This window comes from Megalobrama amblycephala, linkage group LG12, assembly GCF_018812025.1.
Source record: "Megalobrama amblycephala isolate DHTTF-2021 linkage group LG12, ASM1881202v1, whole genome shotgun sequence".
Classification (NCBI taxonomy): Eukaryota; Metazoa; Chordata; class Actinopteri; order Cypriniformes; family Xenocyprididae; genus Megalobrama; species Megalobrama amblycephala.
Window position 1 is genome coordinate 33,795,059 of NC_063055.1, and position 24,098 is coordinate 33,819,156.

At 36.8% G+C, this 24,098-nt stretch overlaps 2 protein-coding genes across 7 annotated transcripts in view; both read right to left on the reverse strand.

Annotated features, from left to right (window-relative positions):
- Positions 1 to 17,347, reverse strand: part of arhgef16 (Rho guanine nucleotide exchange factor (GEF) 16) — a 23,336-nt gene extending 5,989 nt beyond the window's left edge. Inside the window, exons 1-9 of the mRNA XM_048210760.1 lie at positions 17,191 to 17,347; positions 13,789 to 14,373; positions 12,316 to 12,367; positions 10,874 to 11,034; positions 10,605 to 10,661; positions 6,939 to 7,099; positions 2,759 to 2,911; positions 2,509 to 2,638; positions 120 to 194 (exon numbers count right to left, since the gene is read on the reverse strand). Coding sequence (XP_048066717.1) covers positions 120 to 194; positions 2,509 to 2,638; positions 2,759 to 2,911; positions 6,939 to 7,099; positions 10,605 to 10,661; positions 10,874 to 11,034; positions 12,316 to 12,367; positions 13,789 to 14,286 — 1,287 coding nt within the window. The 5' untranslated portion in view covers positions 14,287 to 14,373; positions 17,191 to 17,347. The remainder of the gene's footprint in view (positions 1 to 119; positions 195 to 2,508; positions 2,639 to 2,758; positions 2,912 to 6,938; positions 7,100 to 10,604; positions 10,662 to 10,873; positions 11,035 to 12,315; positions 12,368 to 13,788; positions 14,374 to 17,190) is intronic.
- An 810-nt stretch (positions 17,348 to 18,157) lies between these two features.
- The window catches only part of espn (espin), an 81,893-nt gene continuing 75,952 nt past the window's right edge, over positions 18,158 to 24,098 (reverse strand). For 2 of the 6 annotated variants that reach the window (XM_048210767.1, XM_048210765.1), the window contains exons 12-14: positions 20,414 to 20,493; positions 19,933 to 19,953; positions 18,158 to 19,771 (exon numbers count right to left, since the gene is read on the reverse strand). In XM_048210767.1, the coding sequence (XP_048066724.1) occupies positions 19,624 to 19,771; positions 19,933 to 19,953; positions 20,414 to 20,493 (249 nt within the window). In that variant the 3' untranslated portion in view covers positions 18,158 to 19,623. Of the gene's footprint in view, positions 19,772 to 19,932; positions 19,954 to 20,085; positions 20,095 to 20,413; positions 20,494 to 24,098 lie in introns of all 6 variants that reach the window. The other 4 variants (XM_048210770.1, XM_048210768.1, XM_048210766.1 and 1 more) reach the window with 3 other exon arrangements.

Sequence of the window (24,098 nt, forward strand, 5' to 3'; positions counted from 1 at the left end):
TGTAAACACACTTGTGCAACTTGTGGCTTCTACAATACCATACATCATTTGTTAACTACATTTTGAAAAGGTATAGTTTTTCAACATCCCTAGTTGCTGGATAGAGAGTAGGACCATACCTTACTGATAGCTTTTAAAGCCCAACGGGCAGCAAAGTATTCAGCTTTCTCTTTTGGGGTTTTCTGACAGATGGTCTATGTAGATATGGAAAGACAAACACAATATCACATAAATGCAATACAAGTTCGAGGGTCTTCAGGCTCACTTGAAAATGACAAGTAGGTTTGCTGCAGTCAGTGTGTTATGCTGCTTTCAGATCATCTGTTTCAAGATGAGTTCACATGAACTCTGTGGCAGCACGTGAATGATAAAACACATAAAGCATTAGCAAAATCTTTCATAAAACCATGTGCATGTAAATTAAGTTTGCAATAATTAAGTTAAAATATTTTTTTTAATTGCTCGCCAAGGCTACCTTTATTTGATAGAGTAAAAACATACTTTTTTTTTTATTTTTATTTTTTTATTTTAATATACACTATATTGCCAAAAGTATTGGGACACCCCTCCAAATCATTGAATTCAGGTGTTCCAATCACTTCCATGGCCACAGGTGTATAAAATCAAGCACCTAGGCATGCAGACTGCTTCTACAAACATTTGTGAAAGAATGGGTCGCTCTCAGGAGCTCAGTGAATTCAAGCGTGGTACTGTGATAGGTTGCCACCTGTTCAGTAAGTCCATTCGTGAAATTTCCTCACTACTAAATATTCTACGGACAACTGTTAGTGGTATCGTAACAAAGTGGAAGCAATTGGGAACAACAGCAACTCAGTCATGAAGCGGTAGGCCACAAAAAAAAAAAAAAAAAAAAAAAAAAAAATCACAGAGCGGGGTCACCGCATGCTGAGGCGCACAGTGCGCAGAAGTCGCCAACTTTCTGCAGTGTCAGTAGCTACAGACCGTGTGGCCTTCAGATTAGCTCAAGAACAGTGTGTAGAGAGCTTCATGGAATGGGTTTCCATGGCCGAGCAGCTGCATCCAAGCCTTACATCACCAAGGTCAATGCAAAGCGTCGGATGCAGTGGTGTAAAGCATGCCGCCACTGGACTCTAGAGCAGTGGAGACGTGTTCTCTGGAGTGACCAATCACGCTTCAAGCTTCAAGTCTGGCTTTGGTGGTTGCCAGGAGAACGGTAATTGCCTGACTGCATTGTGCCAAGTGTAAAGTTTGGTGGAGGGGGGATTATGGTGTGGGATTGTTTTTCAGGGGTTGGGCTTGGCCCCTTAATTCCAGTGAAAGGAACTCTTAACGCTTCAGCATACCAAGACATTTTGGACAATTTCATGATCCCAACTTTGTAGGAACAGTTTGGAGATGGCCCCTTCCTGTTCCAACATGACTGCGCATCAGTGCACAAAACAAGGTCCATAAAGACATGGATGAGCGAGTTTCGTGTGGAGGAACTTGACTGGCCTGCACAGAGACCTGACCTTAACCCGACAGAACACGAATTAGACAAATTAGAGCGGAGACTGTGAGCCAGATCTTCTCGCCAACATCAGTGCCTGACCTCACAAATGCGCTTCTAGAAGAATGGTCAAAAATTCCCATATACACACTCCTAAACCTTGTGGAAAGCCTTCCCAGAAGAGTTGAGGCTGTTATAGCTGCAAAGGGTGGGCCAACTCCATATTAAACCCTACGGATTAAGAATGGGATGTCATTAAAGTTCATGTGCACGTAAAGGCAGGCGTCCCGAACTTTTGCCAATATAGTGTATGTTTTAAAATGTCATTTATTCCTGTGATGGAAATACTGATCAGTTATTATCAATTATTATTGGTGCTCAAGTATTAAAAATGGTTCTTATTAATTTCTCAATGTTGAAAACAATTTTGTTGCTTAATACTTTTGGGGAAACCGCAATTTTTTTTCCAGAATGTTTTGATGAATATAGAGTTCATGAGCTTTTGATTGGTAGTGCATCACATTCCCTAAAAATATTAAGCAGCTGTTGGTTAACATTAATAATAATAAATACATTTTTCTTGAGCAGAAAAAAAACATATTATAATGGTTTTTGAAGGATCATGTGCTTTGCATCACAGGAATAAATTTCATTTGAAAATATATTTAAATGAAAACAGTTATTTTAAATTTAAACAAATACTCAAAACATTAATGTTCTTGCTGTATTTTTAATCAGATAAATGCAGCCTTGGTGAGCATAAAATACTTCTTTCAAAAACATTAAAAATCATATTTATAACTTTTGACCAGAAGTGTGTTCCATGATAAGACTAAATGAAATAATACAATCTAATTGCACTTTAGTTTGTTTACTAGCAAAAAAGTATTACATTTATTTATTCCAATTTCCAAACTCATACATTTTCAGTATAAGAGAAAGTAGGAAGTAGAAAGGCAGAAATCTAGAGACAGGTCTAGTGATGCCTTAGATGTTTAATATAAAGCTGTTGGTAACAGGAGGAATGCGTCTCTTACGTCCAAAAGAAGAGGCAGACGGGTCACTCTCTGCATGGGTAAGATGAGGAAGGAGATCATGGGCAAACCTCCACACTCCTCACTGCCTTCAATCTGCTTCAAAGTCTCTCGAAATGCATTGTTGCTTGACCTAAAACAAAAATACATCACATGCCACTATGAGTTCCTATTAAACACTATTTTCCAATCAATACCGCTTTATTAGCATCTGTCCTTTATTTTATATTGTACTGTATGTACTGGCGCTTACAGTAGTTTCTGGAGCGTTCTCTGCTGGAAAGTCTCATTGGAGCAGTACACAATGTATGGCTCAAAGTGATGAGTTGCATGATTCTGGACTATATCGCTGATGTCCTGAATCACAGGGTATTTTTGGTGACGCTTTTCCAGATCTTCAAAAAACCTGAGAATAATTAGATATGGTGTATTTATGTGGGTCATTCTATGCCAAGTGTTGCAAACCATGGCTAAATAATACCACATTTATAAACAAAAGTAAACTGGTAAATATTTCTATTTGTAAATACATAAATATTTCCTAATTCTATTAGGCAATAGAAATAAAAAAGAGATACTGTAAACCTGTTTTGGGGGCATAACGCCACCCTAACTCAAACCAGACCACCAGGGGGCGCAAAAGCATCATGTAACTCTCTGCGGCACACATCCTCTGTGTCTTGTTGCCAGGGAAAACTTTTAGTATAGACCTTATTCACATCAGCGCCATGACAGGTATGAATGGAGGCTGTGAGAGCTAGACTTTTCATGTTTTCAGTGGTATCTGCTGTAAAAAGGTGTGTAAAGCTCACTGATCACTAATAATTTTTTTTTCTACAGCTCATGTTGTCTGTAGTTTTTTTGTCTACTGAAATTTCCTGGAAAGATACTTTTGCAGCGCTTCGTCAGCAGAACAATCCAAAAACACATTAAATAATAGTACAACCCACTAAAGATATCTATGTCTAAAGATGGCGCTGCTGTGAATAAGGTCAATGATTGTAAAAACATCAACATCAGGTCATGGTGCAATGTGTCTTCTTTACTTTTTTTTTTTTTTTTTTTTTTTTTTATAAAGTAAATGTAAGAATACATTTTATATTGTTAGTTACATTATTAGATGATGAACACTTGCTGGACTGAAGCAAGGTTTACTTGATTTTTTTTTTTTTTAGGAAAATCATGTTAAAATGAGAGTATCAAATATGATACATCAGACTTTTGAGGATTTCTACACCTTATCATTGTTTTGCATTGTAGGTTTTCCCCCCAGAACGAAAACTACAGAGCACTGATAATAAAACTAAGCATTTCAATCATCTTACTAATACATTATTTGGAGATATACCCCCGGTTTCCCAGACAATGCTTAAGCCTAGTCCCAGACTAAAATGATGTATGTTTGAGCTGTTTTAACTGAAAGCAACTAAGGCCTACTCCTGGTTTAATCTAAACCCTGTCTGGGAAAACAGGCCATAGAGTGACAACTGATATTTATATGCATTGCTGTTCTGTTTGAAAGATCTCATTGATTTACATAAACTATCAGAATTTCATCTTCCTTTTTGGTCATATAAGTAACAGCAACTGCACCAAACTGCATATTTGCTCAGTTTGGGGTGTTTTTTTCTGAGTAAATTTTGTCTAAATGGTTAAAGGGTTAGTTCACCCAAAAATGAAAATAATGTCATTTATTACTCACCTTCATGCCGTTCCACACCTGTAAGACCTTCGTTAATCTTTGGAACACAAATTAAGATAATTATCTTAATGAATGAATCAGCGTTATGAATCAGCATGTTGAATCATGATTCGGATCGCGTCAAACCGCCAAACTGCTGAACTCACGTGACTTTGGAGCTCCAAACAGCGGGTTCGACACAAAAGATTCATAACGCTCCAAAGCTTCCTGAAGCAGTGTTTTGAAAATGGCCATCACTATATAAGTCGTTATTTTGTTTTTTTGGTGCACCAAAAATATTTTTGTTGCTTTACAATATTAATATTGAACCACTGTACTCACATGAACTGATTTAAATATGTTTTAAGTACATTAATGGATCTTGAGAGAAGAAATGTCATTGCTGGCTATGCAGGCCTCACGGAGCCATCGGATTTCAACAAAAACATCTTAATTTGCTTTCCGAAGATTAACAAAGGTCTTACGGGTGTGGAACGGCATGAGGGTGAGTAATAAATGACATTATTTTCATTTTTGGGTGAACTAACCTTTAAATAACTATTTAAATAATATAAAAAAAAACACAAACTGAGCAAATATGCAGTTTGGTGCAGTTGCTTTTATTTATATGACCAAAAAGTAAGATTAAATTCTGAATATGTGTGTGTGTGTGTGTGTGTGTGTGTGTGTACATTACAGCGTTAAAGGCATGTATTGTATCTACTTTCTAATGTAATTTCTGGACTGTCACTAGGGTGTCGCACAAGACCCACACGAACTTGATACTTTGGGAAGACTTCTAACAGACAAGCTTAACCGCTGATTAACCTTAACACAGCTTCATTTCACATCAGTTACTTTCCTCTAGATGGAACTGAAATAAATATTGTTGCAATCCTATCAGACTTATGATAGCAACCTGATTGTAACAAAGCACTGTTCGCCAGAGGAGAACTGGCCCCCCGACTAAGCCTGGTTTCTCCCCAAGGTTTTTTTTTCTCCATTTTAACACCTATTTGCCACTTGTTTGCCACCTGATGTCACCTGATGGAGTTTGGGTTCCTTGCCGCTGTCGCCTTTGGCTTGCTTAGTTGGGGACACTTGACATTTGATATTCAATAGTATTCTTGACATTTATTCAACAGTGCTTCTGATCTGCCTGCATTGACACTATTATTTAAGAGCTGCTGTGCAGCCAAATTATGTACCAGTTATCAATGTAAAGCTGCTTTGACACAATCTGCACTGTAAAAAGCGCTATATAAATAAAGGTGACTTGACTTGACTGACTCTATTTCCTCTATTTTCAGTATGCCAAATACCATTTAGGTAATTAAAAGTTTAATTTTACCCCCAAACTATATGCAAGATACACGTATCAAACAGAACATCTTGAGTCTGTTCTTTCTAAGCCCTGATAGCAACTCCCTGACTGGAAGGAATCACTCCCACAAACAAGCTAATTTAGTGTGCTTGTTTCATAAACAACACCAAACTGCATGACACAGCATGTTTTGAAAGCTTTAGTATATATTAGAGCCACTTTACTTTACAGCCTATAGAGCCACACCATTCAGTGTTCACAGCAGAACACATACACAGTTTCTGGGAAACAGGTATGAAGTTTCATTGTAAATGTGTGAAAGACCCTGTTTTGAGAAACATGAATCCAGGCAGCAGCAAGCTGCTTAACCAGTTCAACCAGCATGTTTGAACATGTCCAGCAGTGCCTACATATACTGCACTCATGACTGCTGGAAACCAATGCATGATCGTGCATCCAGTTTTTGTAATAACCCGTAATAGATTTGGCTCAGAAAGGTGCTGAACCAGTAATTCCACTATTAATGATACACTATCATTTTGTATCTAAAGCTATTATCCTCAAAGATGTGGATGAAAACCATACTTAACTAGCACTCTCTAAGCTCCAAATGACTTAAAGTATTGTGTAAATAAAATGCAATTATTGGCCACATGGCTGACTTTAACTTGGTTAGATAACATATGATTTGACAAAAAGTTTCGAAACAATTATGATGTAATGAAGCCTAGTTTAGTTTAGCCACGTGATTTTGCTGCTCTGAATCACTGATTCGAAACAAAAGATTTGTAAAGCTTTGAAGCTTCATGAAGCAGTGTTTTGAAATCGCCCATCACTAGATATTTTTGAATAAATTCTTTTCTTTTTTCTTTTTTTTTTGCACACAAAAAGTATTCTCGTCACTTTATAACATTAAGGTTGAACCACTGTAGTCACATGAACTGTTATAAATATGTTTTTAGTAGCCTTCTGGACATTGAAAAATGTAATGATTTTGCTGGTAATGCAGGCCTTACTGAGCCATCGGATTTTATCAAAAATATCCTAATTTGTGTTCCGAAGATGAATGAACATCTTACGGGTGTGGAACGACATGAGGCTGAGTAATAAATGATGTAATTTTCATTTTTGGGTGAATTTTAAGAAACCAAATCACACCATGATAGAAATCTTTTGACATGCATATTCTAAAAACCTTTACTACTTTCCACAATCAGTTGTTAATCTATCATGATTCGCATTAAGACCCCATGCTGCAAGAGAATGACCTGCACTTGAAGAAATAATATTAACTCCTTAAAATACATTTTCTAGATTTCACTTTTCAACAGTCATCGTAACATGATCCATATTAGAATTTAGAATATAAGAGGATCTTTGTACCATTTGATCCATATTCAAATTTAGAAGGCAAGAGAACGATCATACCGTTTGCTGACTTCCTGGATGACAGATATGTTGGAGAACAGGTGATGGTGTTCCGTTGTTGTCATGGTCTTTTTCAAATCTGCACTGTCCTTAAAATGACGCACCAGAATGCTTAAACTGTGCTGGTAGGAAAATTCTGATGTGATGATTTCAAAGATGGCCTGCACAAATACAGAGATACAATATGACTTGTTTATTATTAAAAATTCTGAATAAGTTTTATTACCTGCTGATTTTTTTTCCCCCTCAAATGCCAGAAACAAGATGCCAGGAACCAATACACTGATATAATGTAGAAATATCAAGAACTTTTCTAGTCTCCAAAGAACCATATAACAACTCATAAACTCTAAAAAGTTAAGAAACTTTCATGATAAAAAGAGGATTGTATGCATATAGTATGCAGTTCAGTGGCAGGTTCGATTCTCGGCCAATGCAAAAGTGACTTAGGAGCAGTCATGGCCTTAAAGGTGCCCTAGAATCAGAATTTGAATTTACCTCGGCATAGTTAAATAACAAGAGTTCAGTACATGGAAAAGACATACATTGAGTTTCAAACCCCATTGTTTCCTCCTTCTTATGTAAATCTCATTTGTTTAAAAGACTTCCGGAAAACACTCGGATCTCAACATGACACCAACTGTTACGTAACAGTCGGGATCATTAATATGTATGACCCTAATATTTGCATAATGCCAGCCCATTCGACACATTAGACAAGGAAAGGCAGTATTAACGGCTGGATCTGTGCACAGACAAGGTAAGCAAGCAAGAACAACAGCAAAAAATGGCAGATGGAGCAATAATAACTGACATGATCCATGATATCATGATATTTTTAGTGATATTTGTAAATTGTCTTTCTAAATGTTTCATTAGCATGTTGCTAATGTACTGTTAAATGTGGTTAAAGTTACCATCGTTTCTTACTGTATTCACGGAGACAAGAGAGCCGTCGCTATTTTCATTATTAAACACTTGCAGTCTGTATAATGCATAAACACAACTTCATTCTTTATAAATCTCTCCAACAGTGTGTAATGTTAGCTTTAGCCACAGAGCATAGCCTCAAACTCACACAGAATCAAACGTAACCATCTAAATAAATACTTTACTCACATAATTCAAAGCATGCATACAGCATGCATGACGAACATCTTGTAAAGATCCATTTGAGGGTTATATTAGCTGTGTGAACTTTGATTATGCAATGTATATATAGTCGAGAGCTCGTGGGGCAGAGGGAGCGCATCTCTTAAAGGGGCGGCGCGCTGAAAAAATCAGTGCATAGTTAATGATGCCCCAAAATAGGCAGTTAAAAAAATGTATTAAAAAAAATCTATGGGGTATTTTGAGCTGAAACTTCACAGACACATTCAGGGGACACCTAGGACTTATATTACATCTTGTAAAAAAACAATCTAGGGCACCTTTAATGGTTAGAGAGTCAGACTTGTAACCTGAAGGTTGCAGGTTCGATTCTCAATACTGCGAGAAAAATGTAGGGAGGGGAGTGAATGAACAGCACTCTCTTACACTCTCTTTCACTCGCACTCTCTTAACCCCAGGTGCTGCAGCAATGGCTGCCCACGGTTTGTAGTGTGTGTTCACTACTCACTGCTCCTAAATTTTTTGTACCAACTTGGATGGGTTAAATGCAGAGGAAAAACTATGAGGATGGGTTACCATACTTGGGCTTCACGTCATGTAAGAAAAACAGAACGGCAAAGGAGTAATATGTTTGAATTCGTAGTATTCGAAAAACAGTAGGCAAAAAGTACCCGGATGACCTACTACTTCCGTCAAGATTCTGGAGTGCGCATTGAATGGACACATCCAATGACCATCCAATGAAGCCACAGGAGAGGATTTGTCAATGGCAGTGAAGCTGCAACTGATGCTGGTAGGTCACACGACAGCGACAACATGGCGGATGTAGTATGTCAAAATTTCATTCATACTACCCATATTCACTTTTTTAATGGTTTCAAAACAAATGTAGTACCAACTAGGCAGTATGTGATTTCAGATTCAGCAACTGATCTTGAAGAAACTTTAATGTGACATCAAGAACTCCATAGAACCATACACAGATGATTCTGGCAACCTCCATTAAATTCCAAATATCTCTTTAAAAGGCAGAAATGAAAAAAAAAGAAAAAAAACATTTCCCAGTTGTCTATGGTCACCACAGATTTAAGAATTGTGCACATAAAGTTAGTTATTTAAACACTTAATATTTGGCACGTAATTTGGCAAGTAACCTGTTCCACCCCAGCTGTGCCGTGGACTTGAATGCACCTCCGGTCAAGTGTGCTTTTCTAAGTGTCAGATTTATGATCTCCACCCACTGGACAACAAAATCACACAGACTTACATTGAAAGAAGACCCAAACCACATCTTGAGACAATATCATATACAGTATATCTATACTGTATCTATGAGAACTATAAGAGTTCTGGCATGTTTCTTTTACTCTCCTGAAAAGACTTCTTTAAAAGAACAAACGTGCCCTAAAAGGTTTAGGAATGAATGGCTTTTCCATGAAAATCCACAATACAGTCTCATTTAAGGCAGCAGGTGGAACAAATGAGCAGGTAAGAGTCAGATGTCTGGGTGTGTCTGTGTGGAGTACACAAAGTGAACTTTAGTATTGACACAGCCGAGTGAGTACACTCATATTCTACAGCCATCTGGCTAAGAATACATGAAAGTACTTTATTTACAAGTGCTAATGGCCCAAAATATATTTGGATACATCTTATTAGATTGGCATTTCTCAGTCATGTTTCCTGAGGACTCCAAACGGAGTATCTTTTGGATTTTACACACCAGAACCAACAATTAGCTCATTAGTATAGCACTCCATTAACTGAACTGGGTGTGTCAAATGGAAACATCTAAATTGTTATACATCACACTTTGCAAAAACATATCCGTCTCCCCAAAAAAATGTGGAAAAATGTGTTATGGTCTGATAAGACCAAGATTGAACTTTTTGGCTAAGATTGTAAAAGTTATGTTTCGCGCAAAAACATCAGAGCACATCAGCAAAACAACACCATATCCACGGTGAAGCATGGTGCTGGCAGCATAATGCTTTGGGGCTGCTTTTCTTCAGCTGGTGGAGGGAACCATCAATAGTATCAGTCGATTTTGGCATCTACTAGAAAGCTGAAAATGGAGAGAACTTTCACCTCTCAACATGACAATGATCCAAAACACATATCTAAATCAACAAAACAATGGATACAGTAAAGAAAGATTAATGTTTTGGAATGGCCCAGCCAGAGACCAGCCCAGAATCCAGTAGAAAATCTCTGGGGTGACCTGTACAGGGCCGTGTAGGGAAGATGCACTTTATCAGATCATTGTTGCAAAGAAGAGTGAGAAAATATTCCCAAGTCAAGAAGAGCCAAGCTGATAGACTCCTAACCAAACAAACTGAGTGCTATAATAAAATAAAAGGGTGCTTCAACTAAGGGTGTGCACACTTATGCAGTATGTTATTCCAAGTTTATCCATTTTTTTCCCCCTGAAATTTGCCGCTTTGGTTTTCAGTGGCATTGCATAGGTTGTCATTTTTACATTATAGGTGCAAAAGTTCTGATATATATTTGTTTAATTTTTACATCACAAAAACCAGTGAACGTGCTAAGACTCACTTCTTGTCTTTTGCGTTCTTCAGGAGAGATGATTTCCAAAATGCCCAAATCTTTCACCTAAGTTTGAAAGAAGACAATAAAAGTCTTTATTAGGAATCAACAACTCTTATACAAATATAAGCCTAATTATTTTGAATTAATAAGATGAAAATGTAAAAAATGCATTTAAGTTGAAACAATTCATAAGATTTTTTTCCCCTTCACAGAGGTTTGAACCACAGTTTGATCTAAAAGCGAGTGACCCTTTAACAGCATTTGACCCTCATCACCTGTTGTAGTTGACTCCATGTCATGTATGCTGCCCTATAGTTCTTCACCACAATGCCCTGATCTTCCTCTGGAGGCCCGGTCGGTGTGAACTCATCATCCTCTGTGCTCAGGTTGTTGGCGTTCAGACCTCGCTCCCTTATCTCCTGGTAAAACCGTGGCTCTAGAAGATGATTATGAACAACTTACAACTTGCTGTAGTTCAGATCTCAGCTTCTCCCCCAAATTTATTTTGATAAGAACTAGTCAATTCAGGCCTACAGTACTGGAAAAAATTGCACTGTCAAAATATCTTGATATCTGATTTTTTTTTATGCATCAACAAATATTACAGTTTTTACACTCACTAGGACACATTTCACAATACTTGGGTCATGTTTTCAAAACTCTTCACAAAGTGAGCACAACATCAGTCTATGTGGGCTAAACATTTATTTATCATTGCTTTGGAATAAAATGCATTCAATGACTACATCTTTCAAATTACATTATATTACTGAATTCACATTTCCCACATAGACACAACCACAGCCAAAACACACAGTTCAAAACCAAACATAATACAAAACTGAATAAGAAAAATTTGTTACATTTCTACATTAATACCATTTTGAAATTATTCTGAATCTAAAAAAAAAATCAAAACAATTAGATGTAGCTGAACACCTATACACATCTACTTAAAAACTTATTATTTTGTATTGTAATGTAAACATGGACTATGTAATGAATTCTAAACAGCAGAGTGTCATTCTTGTTTAGTAAAGAAACTTCAAAAAGAAAACACTGTATAATGCTACCTGTTGTTAGTGTTTTTTAGGTCATTGTTTTATGAGACAAACTTTGTTAGTGTTATGGAAGAATGCGTTGATTTGAGACATGTATGAAGGGTTTTGGTAGATTTAGTGCATTCTGAATGTGAGATTAATTGTGGTGGCAAGTTGAAAGTTCGTCAGGAGAACTGTGTGTTTTGAAAAAGAGACCCAATTATTGAGAAATGTGTCTTAGCAATTGTAAAAAAAAAAAAAAACAGGCTGTTTGGCTGTTAACAGTTATACTACAATTTAACCTTCCATCCCATTTTATTTATATGTTTTCAAACCAAAATCTTCGAACTGCATGTATAGTTCTCTGAGGTACAATAGTGACACAAAATGAAGTAGAAAAGGAAGGTTCATCCAGGCAAATTAGAATGTTGATTTGACAACTTTATCACCTTAGCTAGCTTGCATATCACAGTGGTTCTCCTGGGGACCCACTGCTGCACATTTTGTATGTCTCCCTTATCTGACACACTCAGTTCACTTCATGGAGCTCAAACTGATGATCTGAATCGGGTATATTAAAGAAGACATCAAAAATGTGCAGAGCAGTGTGTCCCCAGGACCGAAGTTGAGAATCACTGATATAATATCTCTCTAGGGAACAACAGTGAAGAACAAACCGTCTTTAAATGAGCCAGCATGTTTCCTGTTCCTGATCCTCCCCAATGTTCTCTGCGAGAAAGACAGCAAAAATACAAGACAATGTGAAAAAAATGCCTAACAATTTAACATGTTCTTTGATAGTTGATAACTTGAGAATTATTAGCAATAATAATTTATTTAATCTAAATGGATGACATTCCGCATAAATCTCATCTGATGGTTTGAATAAGGATATTGAATATGGATATAAAATTTTTTTGCCTTTACTGATAGAACAGCAGAAAGCTATATTTAACATTACTATAATCCTGTATAAAACTGAGTTTACTTCTTTTCTTTTTTTATTCAAACTCCTGCCTTTCACACTTGAACTAGTTAACCCTGAGACACTGTAAACCCTGGGTAAACAGAATCCTGAGTTATCTTACTTCACATTTCACACTGATCATAATTTAGGGTTAACAATTAAAGGGATATTTCACCCAAAAATGAAAATCATTTCACGTCATCATTTACTCACCCTCATGTTGTTCCAAACCTGTATGAGTTTATTTCTTCTGCTGAACACAAAGGAAGCTATTTTAAAGAATGTTGGTAACCAGACATCACCCACTGATGGCACCCATTGACATACATTGTAGGAAAAAGAATACTATGAAAGTCAATGGCTACCGTCAGCTGTCTGGTTACCAACATTATTTAAAATATCTGTGTTCAGCAGAAGAAAGAAACTCATACAGGTTTAGAACAACATGAGGGCGAGTAACTGATGACAAAATTTTCATTTCTGAGTGAAAAATCCTTTTAATCCTGGATATTCATAAGCTGCCATTTCACACTGTACATTCCAAAACCCTGGGTTAACATCCTTATTTGCTTATTTGCAGTATCAGTGTCTGATTGTAAGAAAAACACACATTATGTTTACATAAATGCTCAAGCATTGCACATACTGTATTTTGTCGACGTTACTATCAAGTTTATCATGAATGGACATTTCGGACTTATAATAGTAAGAATGAAACAGTCTCTTCTTCACTCCAATTGTTGGATTTTCTATCAGCATTTGACATGCTTCCTCTCAAACACTGAATTTACTGTTTATATACAATGCACAGTGTTTCTGTGACTGTCCGAAGCATGTGAATAAGAGGCACGCAATTGGTTGTCTGTTGCTAAGCGTCTAGCAGTAACATTCTAACACTGCAGCCTTTCACACTGTACAAGTTTGGCACCACAATGCAGGTTTAACAGTGAAAATCAGTGCTACTGCTCCGAAGTTTCATAACCCCGGGTAAAAAGCAGTGTTAACCCCGCTTCTAAATAACAAGTGTGAAATGTTCCTTTACCCGGGGTTAAAAGCGGTGTTTAGAACGACGATATCCCAGGGTTAAGCGCAGTGTGAAAAGCCCTATTGTGGATTTAACTACATTAACTCGAAAGCATCCTAGTGGTTTAATAACATAATAATCTGAGAGCAAGATACTTGCCTTGCGTCCCGATTTGTGTGCTTGCTTTTGGTTGGCCGCCTTCTCTTCACTGACCAGTGTCAGCGTTTCTGTTTGGAGTTCGCTTGGCAAATCCTCAATATTTAAACTAGTGACTGCAGCACGGTACGATTTATTCCTGCGATTTCTCCTCATAGAAAACCCATCACCTGCATCGCTGTCATAGTCCTCCCAGGAGATATCTGTGGACAGCAGGGGGACGGGTAGGGTCACCACGGTGGTGTGGTGGCGGTTTTTTGGACGGCTAGTCACAGCCAGGTTCTTGGGAATGAGCTGTCGGGTGCCCATCTTACGAGCTGCAACACTCTGGGTGCTGAGTACAGTTCTCCTCTCATCATTTGGTGAATTCGCACTGGACAGGTCGATGCTTGAAGCCGAACGTCCTGGTGGCTGGTCCAGCTGAAGGGCTGAGCTGAAATAGCTCTCCGGAAGAAGAAGAGACTGGCCACCCATGGAGCCATCAGATTTTCTGTTAGACATGGCACCTGGTTTCTTGTTTGGCTGGTTGAAAGTGTTTAGCACTTATAGAACACCAGCTTGGGGTCGCCAGCAGACCACTGCCCTAACCTGTTACAACAGAGATGGGTGGAGTGAGAGAATGTTGGTGTACAGACCAACCCTGCTCCTGGGGACCCACTGTTCTGCAGAATTTAGCTCCAACCCTAATCAAACACATCTGAACCAGCTAATCAAGCTCTTCGGGATCGCTTGAAATTCACAGGCTGAAGCTGGTTGGATATAAACTTTTAAGGGCAGTGGGTCTCCAGGAGCAGGTTTGAAGACCTTTGGTACAGAGTCTTTAATTGTAAGGCTTTGTCAATCTACTCTTTGTCTACTATATTCACTTAGGGTTCAGTTAGGGTTGTAATTCTGTTTGAATGTAATTTAAAAAATGTAAGGGTGGAAGCCTTTTCATTGTTAAAGATCTGAACAGAAGTAAAGGACAGGTTAAGTGCAATGAAGGTGAACAAAGCAAATGAAGCATTTATAATGCCTATTAAGAAATATTCAAACCCCAACAACAAAATACTCAATGAAGTGAAAGTAAAAGTTATTATGAACTAGACTTTGCTTATACTGTATAATAAAATTACCATCTAAAGTTAATGCAGCAACATGTCCAGCTTTTCACTCCAAAAACAATATTACATATATAAAACCTATATTTTTTTGTTTGTATAGAGACATTATTTTTATTATATTGTGATAAATCAGCAAAAATTTTAAACAGTATCATAAATACTACCATAAACACCTTAAAACTATATATTAAAGTGTTAGTTCACCCAAAATCTTACCCTCATGCCGTTCCACACCCGTAAGTCCTTTGTTAATCGTCGGAACACAAATTAAAATATTTTGATGAAATCTGATGGCTCAGTGAGGCCTGCATAAGGACCAATGACATTTCCTCTCTCAAGATCCATAAAGGTACTAAAAACATATCTAAATCAGTTCATGTGAGTACAGTGGTTCAATATTAATATTATAAAGCAACGAGAATATTTTGGTGCACCAAAAAAAACCAAAATAACGACTTTTATAGTGATGGCCGATTTCAAAACACTGCTTCAGGAAGCTTCAGAGCATTATGAATCAGTGTATCGAATCAGCGGTTCGGAGCGCCAAAGTCACGTGATTTCAGCAGTTTGGCGGTTTGACATGCGATCCGAATCATCATTCGATACGCTGATTCATAACGCTCCAAAGCTTCCTGAAGCAGTGTTTTGAAATCGGCCATTACTAAATAAGACGTTATTTTGTTTTTTTGCCGTACCAAAAATATTCTTGTCGCTTTATAATATTAATATTGAACCACTGTACTCGCATGAACTGATTTAAATACGTTTTTAGTACATTAATGGATCTTGAGAGAGGAAATGTTATTGCTGGCTATGCAGGCCTCACTGAGCCATTGGATTTCAACAAAAATATCTTAATTTGTATTCCGAAAATTAATGAAGGTCTTACGGGTGTGGAACAGCATGAGGGTGAGTAATAAATGACATTATTTTCATTTTTGGGTGAACTAACCTTTTAAGTCAAGTCACATTTATTTATATAGCACTTTATACAATAAATATTGTTTCAAATCATCTTTACATTAATAAAAAGGAAAATAGCAGTGTTAATGTTATAAAATTCACCAATTATGAAACAAATTAAATTTCAGCTGTAAAGACGCTCTACAGAAGGTAACAGTGTCATTATTCAGTTCAATGTTGATTCAATTAAGTTCAAACTGGTCAATGTCGCAAAATTAGTGTCATTCTCCAGCTCAATTCAGTTCAAATTTAGTTTTCCTCCGATAGTTTCAGTACATTTAATCAATATTACTAAATACTTATAGTCTTTTAAAACTTTGAATATGTTAATGAATAAATAATATATGAAAAATATCACATTTTATGATGAGAAATGTTTTATTATGAATAATGAGAATTATGGAATAGACATGTCTTTCAGTTATTTGCCACACCAACATGGGTTTCACTGTATATTTTAATTCACAGTCTTCCCTGTTCTTATGCATTGCAAAAAAAAGGTCCTGGAGGAAAATATGCTTCATGTAGCTCCATCTGTTTTAAATTTAACATTTTTCAGCATTGCCAAAGCATGATACTGCCACTGCCGCTATTAACACAGCCTGTTATCTGTTTGGAATGTCCCTTGATCACGGAAACAGGTGCACTCATTCACAGTCAGAAATCATGTGAAACATTTCTAAAGATTGCATAATAGTCATAGAATTACTCTAAACAAACAATTATGCCACTTGGTCAACACAATTAGTTCAGTTGCCATTTAAACTCAAAAATAAAGGTTCCAAGAGGTGTTTTTTTTACAGCAATGTCATAGAAGAACCATTCTGGGTTACCCAAAGAACCTTTCAGTGAGCAATACTTTATATTTTAACATTTCCCCCCTCACTGTGAAGATAAAGAACATTTTAATCATCTGAAGATCATTTGTTTTCAGTGTAAAGAAACTTTTGTGCAATGCACAACTTCCAGGGATGTGAACTAATGATGGCGGCAACAACAACAACAACAACAACAAACTTTATTTTTAAGATTGACATTATAAAGTAAAAGCCTGTGTTAATGACACCTGTGGTCATAACAGATATGCTATAATAATATCAAAATGCAAAAAAAAAAAATAAATCGATTGGGCTGAACTTTGTTTTTCAGAGCCGTTTTGACATAGAGCATAACTGTTGGATAAAACCATATAGACACTGCGGGAATCTTTCAACACAAAACTGATCACAGTCACCCGGATAAACAACTCACTGCACTTCACGCCCAGACAAACTAGTTACCAAAACAAAAGCACTTTCATTCTGTTTAAAGGTCATACATAAATACTGGATTGACTTACCCGGCTAATATCACATGCACTGTGCTTTTGAAAATGTGCAAATGTCAGATTTCCCTGCACGGATCCAGAGCACATTATATATATGTGTATATATTTTTAGCAGAACTTCAACACATTCCTACACCACCTCCGCCGTCTCTGTATTACAACTACATACGTCACTCCAGGTGAGCCGAGAAACACCCACCTGTGATGCGCTTATACTTCCTCAAACTCTCATACATTGATTGCAGAATCTTATTTCTTTTCATACAAATTGGATATTAATTTGTGCACTTATGACCAGACAGAATATGTGTTTTATTTATTTTTGTTTATCTATTTTCTATAATCAACTTATTTTCCTGTAGTCTACTTCAACTGTAAAATGCTCATTGCGCCATCTGCTGGTAAAGTTTGGCGCTAAATGAATACATCGCTAAACCCCGCCCCTTTAGTTACGCTTGCTGATTCTGAATTCATGAACTAAACCTTCATTGAAGTTCATTCTTCTAATAAGCGTTCAACTTTCTATTCAACTTTCACACTGTCACTTGTCTTGCAATGCCTGTTCAAATGGACTGTATAGTCATATTTATGAGTAAATATTACAAACACTATACTAACATCTGTACAATACTAAACATCCTGCAATCAGGTTTAATTATTGAGGTTTAGAATATTATAAATAATATATAGGCTATATTTATAATGTTTATGTACTACCTATTTCCTCCTATCTCATTAACGTTAATTTATTTCTTGCTGGAATTTATTTGTAACATTCAGGCCTGTAACTTTTTATTCAGTAAACCTCTGTAAAAATAAATCAATTTAAAAAAGATTAGCCTATATATCAGCTAAAGCATCACTGACACTGCTCCTTGTTTAACAGTTTAAGCCTGAGGAGCTGAATTGTCATTTTATAACAATGTTTAATGTATTGGATGTGTTTTTGTAATGTATATTAAGTATGTCAGAGGCAAACATTATTTAAATTTTTATTACATTACTTGTTTTGCCATTGGGAAAATTAAAGTTTACAATAGTCTGAAAACCATGGGGGAACAAAAACATGTAACTGATATTATAGGGCAGTAGGAGCTTATAAGCATTGAAGTAATTATGAATAGAAAATCTTCTAATGGCAATGGCGTTCATATCTTTGATTTCAGCATCATTATGGCATCTGATAAACAAAAGCAGAATGTTCCCAAACACAAGGAGGGCCATGCTTATCACTTACATATACTTGTAACTTGTGTGTGTTTTTTTTTTTTTACAGTTGTACAGAAAAAAAAAAAAAAAAAACACTTAAAATACATCAACTCTAAACATAGCACAATGTATGACACAGGAAAGACAAGTGATATTATGCATGTGTAAATATGCACACACATATACTTTCTCACATATGCACGCACACATATAGATTCACATCCGGCACTTTTCTGATGTCCAGTTACACTATTAACAACACATTAACAATAGAGAATGATCTACAGTTGCCAAGCAGAGAGGAAAAAAAGCTTCATTTTTTGGGGGGGAACACAGCATGGCGGAATACATTGTCATGATTTCATGACATATTAAGCTACCAACATCATTTCCCCTCCTAAAGTGAATTTCCTATGTAAATCTCAGTACAGATGATAGGGATTTTTTTTAAAATTAAAGATGCAATAGAATATTTAAGACATTGGCTTCATATGGGTTTTACTTCTTAAAATCCTTTCTGATAAACATTTCAAGCTTTGTTATCTGGGAAGACTTTCTATGGCCAGATATCAGTTATGATCTCTGACACCATCTTCTGGTGAAATATTGTTTTTGCATTATGTACAGTGGGGTCAAATGTCCAAAGAAACTACTGGTAAAATATGTATACTTTTTTGATATTTCCAAATTGCACAATTATTTTATAAAAAGAAATAAAGATGTACCATAACGCAAAGCATCACTTTATGTAAGTATACACCTGTTCAGCACTATCATACTTCATAGATTATGACCACATGAAGTAAATTTTAAAAAGCATTCAAGCAGAGTACATGTGATTTCCTTGACATATATTTTCTATCTATACATGAAAATACTACTAGAGATTTGAAATGAGACATAAAACAAGCAGGAGGGAGATGTGTGAAGTATTAGTTGAGGAGTGCTAAAAATATTTTCAGAATTTTCTGCAAAATAATTTACAGAACTTTTTAGTTCTCAAGACTGCTAAATAAATCATATACACAAGACATGACCACATTAAAACATTTGTTTCATTAATTTTCACTCATTTTAATGGTACAACGCATCTTCAGAACTAAGACTCTGAAGAAGTGATGATGAAATGGTAGAGCAAGCAGAACGCTGTCTGGTGACTCGTCTGTGGTTTGGGTCTAAAAGGTCTGGCAGATTCTGAACCGTGTCAGCAGAGAGTTGTGCAAGAGTAGATGGGGACTACTGTTTCGCTATGTCGCCTTTCTTTAAAATTATCTGCCGTTGCCATGGCGCCAGCTTGGTTTCATCATAGCCTAGTGTTCGTAGTCGCTCCAGTTCCGACTTCTCTTCGCTCTCCTTCTCCATTCGCCGTCGTTCCTCCTCTTTTCTGCAGGGATGAGAAAAGAAAATGAGGTACATTAACATGTTTTTGATGAAATTACATATAATGCACATTAATACAATTAAAATGTAGCATAGTCTTAATGGAATAGGAACTACTTCTACAACTACCATTAGTACTGCTACGATTACTAGCGAACATCTCACCTTTTCTGTTCCCTGTCCATCCAGGAGTGAATAAAAGAAATTAGAGGATTACATGATGTATATAAATATATATCTATATTTTAAAATTTTGAAAAGAAGTCACTACAACATTCAAAATCACTACAACAGAAAATATTTTACAGTTTTACTTACTTCTTACCACTTTGGCATTATAATCCACAAAAGATATTGAGAGTAAAAGACAGAAAATTCACAGATTTGCATGGAAGAAATGCATAGAAGAAGACAGAACTATAAGTCTTATTCATTAGGCTAGTCATAAATAGCATAAATAAAGCTATTACTTTTTGATATTAGAAATTGGTTCCCTTTAAAAGTTATGGTTGTTCACAGTACTGAGATAAACACTAAATTGTTTGAAAATGTGATGAATGAGGTTTACAAACAATAAACAGAAAAACACAGGAGATAATTAGAAGGAAACGGAAAGACAAAATCAAGAGCCCTGGCTTTAACTTACTTCTCTTCATCCAGCTTTTTCTTCATAATATCTCTCCTCCAGGCAGGTAAGGAAGCCAGACGGGCCGCCTCTTCTTCAGCCTGTCACACACAGGAAACAATGACACATAGCTGATGATGAGATCAGCAAAGATTTTTTAGGTTAATAACATTTTGTGTAGACAACTTCAAGAGCTGCAGTGACCTCAAAAAAATCACAAAACATTAGAGTGAAAAAAAGATATAAAAACAGGCACTGGGGCGATACCCTTTCAAAAGATACTAATATGTACCATTTAGGTACTAATATGTACACATTAGGTACTAATATGTACCTTTAAGGTACTAACATGCACCCCTTAGGTGTAAATAAGGTACAATGGGTTGTTTTGAAAGGGTACTGCCCTAGGGACAGCTTTGTACCTTTTTTTTTCTGAGAGTGTATGTAAAATTATCTTGAATGCTAGAATACTGGAAACACTAAAAAGCTCAATAGACAAATACTGTGAAGAACAATACATCAATCTAAAAATAAATTAATATAAATAAATAAAAAACTAATCCTATCACTTTTATAAGCCTGCCTGTGATCCTGAGAGGTCCTGAATGCTGCTATCAGGCCATGCTAAATGTGTCCTGAACATAACGACAGTAGGTGCGTTTAACATGAAGCGGTGCTGCGCAGACCGAACGGTGTATGACATCAAAGTACCCAGTGCGTTCCGGTGGGCTTTCGGTGCGTTCCAAGTGGGCTATATCGCCCTCTGAAGGGCACTACAGAGTGAAAACAATCATGGCCGCCATATTGAAGGGTCGTTCCAAACCGAAGTGCTCAAAACTGGCAACTTCAAAGGGCCCTAAGGAATGGAGGATTTCGAAGGGTACAATGGATGGACACTTCGGACCCCCATGATCCTTTGCACAGGGAAGTTGTTTGATGTCACAGAATAGGTACAGGAAGCTCGGAGTTCGATTTTACCTATAAATGTATGTATTGTATTTTTCTATACTACTGTAATATTTATACGAGTTAGATTTGGTACATTGGTGTGGTCAAAATGACATTGTACTTCAACAAAAACAGCTTCCTTTATCAGTCCATTCAAATGTTTCAAATACATAGACACAGTGTACATTATATTTGACGTAAAAGACCGGCAGTAGCTTATAATGTTACTACAGTAAATGAATGCGTATTAATACAAAGAGTACACCAGGGGAAAAAAGACGAAGGCACCTCCTTGATTGTCTCGTTAAGATGACGCAGAAGTGCGTTCCAAAAAAATAGTTTTTCTGACCCCTACACCCTTCATCCCTTCGAAGCTCTCACTACAGAGGGTAAACCCTTTGAAGTAATTAGGGCATAGGGGTGAGCCCTTCCGAATGGAATGCAGGGTAAATACATAGAAAGACAGTGCACTCGTATTATTATGAAAGGGAGAAAGTGCAATGCGCAATATGGTGGAATAAGTCCCGTCTTCTAAAAAAGAGCCAATCGCCAATTGGTAAAGTCATTGCGTCATTGGAGCTGCCGTTTAAAGCTTCGGTTCTAGAGAAACAGTCAGACACACGCTTCCTATATGCATGTAGGACTGTGCATGCCCATTAGCTTGATCCTGTCTGAAAAATGCCGTTTTTTTTATTCATGATTCGAGCGTTTAGAAACAATATTTATGAGACAGTTGTTGTCAGATTTTATTGGTGATTTTAAATATAAAAATTTAATCGAAAGCTTGGCGAACAGCTTTGGAGAATTAGATGTTTCCCCATTCAAAGAGATAGGAGCTGCACTTGCATGCCCAAGAGGCATTTCAAAGATGGCAGCCAATTGAAATGACGTCTCTTAAAGGGACTTTGCCGGTACACAAGGAAAACTGGCCGTACGCAAAAGGTAAAAATAGAGAAGTGCCGGTGTTCTGCCAAATTTCGAGCCCCTGCCAGATTATTACCCTCCTAGTATTGGTAGGTTTAGGAGTAGGTGCTGGGAAGGTGTTAGGATTAGGCAATCAGGTAACGACTTCAACGAGGGGGTAATAATTTGGCACGGGTCGTAATTCGGTACAACACCGGTACTGAGTACTGGCCCACTTTAAGTACTGAGAGTACCACGAGAGCGATTCGAAATCATACTACTCTCTAATCGCTCTCGCAGTACTTTGATGTCATACACCGATCGGTCTGCGTAATGCCACTTCAAGTCGAACACACCTAATAGGGCAAAGCACCTTATATAGAAAAGTACCTGATATAGCACCTGATATAACATCATATTATTCTACTTAAGTACAGTTTTACCCATCTCATGTTTTTATTTTTGTGCTGTTACATTTACAATCAGAGCCCCACCAAAATATTCATTCAAAAGATAGACCTCTATATAAACTGAATCGTGAATTGTAAATGTGTTCAGCATTCTGTAACAAATATTTTCTGATTTTCTGACTATTTTAAGTCGTAAAGTGATTAGAACATATTACAATTCAGTGTATGAATTCGGCAGGCATTTATTATGATACTAAGTGGGGCAGTGGGTGCCTGAGCCCTCCCCAGCTCTACAGCGCAATTTTCCGCAATTTTCCAATGTAAATCTGTGGTGAAAAATGGAACTGCAGCACGTGCTAATGTGAATAATGTGAAAAATTCTATTCTGTGAATAGAAATGACTTTCTTTTCCTCACTGGAATTCCTCCATATCATGTAACATTCTAAAACAACATTCAGATGCAATAAATACTAAGGCAATACTCGTTCTATGCGTGCCTGTCATTCAACATTAGAGCGCCACCCTCAGGCTGAATAACGCAAGGACATTAGACCTCTGCCAAAAGTGTTCTGCATGTGTTACAAAATGTTTATCATAAACTAACGCTAAGACCCAGAATATGCCCTACCTAAATTTACGGTAAGGAACCGCTACTGGTCTAAACTAGAGGTGAACTTGGATGCTCCAGTGCAACCAAAACTCCTCCAACATAGTAGGATCCAACTATTTGTACAAATTCCGCGGTTTTCATACAGAATATGCCACCAAACCCTTTAAGACACTCTTAAAAAAATACACAATTTCTGTATACACTGCCCAATAAAGTTTTTTTTTTTCTTTCACTCAGACAGGTAGTGTGTGCACAGTGTGAAAAGTGATCTTCTTCCTCCATTCAGATGGTAACTATAGCCCAGCAGAGGGGGAGGCCATCTTCAGCTTCTCATTTCCCCTCCAAACGGATCGATTACCTCAAATGCTACTGTGGAGCCACATCAGTGGTAACAGCCAGAGTAAACTAATCTGTGTCTTAATATTTCATTATTCCCCTGGGAATTATATGCCAAGAAAAAAAAAAAAAAAAGGGAAAAAATTACTTAAAATTGCTTGATAAAATTGCTCGATAGATGAAGATGCTTGGAAAATGCTTTGATAGATGCAGAAGTTTAGAGGATGCAGCTATAAATGATGAAACACATGACTGCACACTGATGTAATTTCTTGCTATATAACAATCAGATCAAATAATTAGCTGTTCTTCCATCAATACTTCCATTGATAATGTAGTATTGCTTTTCTTTAAAATGTTGAGTTGCCTTTGGATTCTGCCTAATAATTTGGAAAATTTGAAAGACATTAAATGACAGCTCAAAAAAGATATTATATAACCTCTTCATGAAGAAGGCTATACTGAATCTATAGAAAAAAAAGAAATTCTATTGCTTGT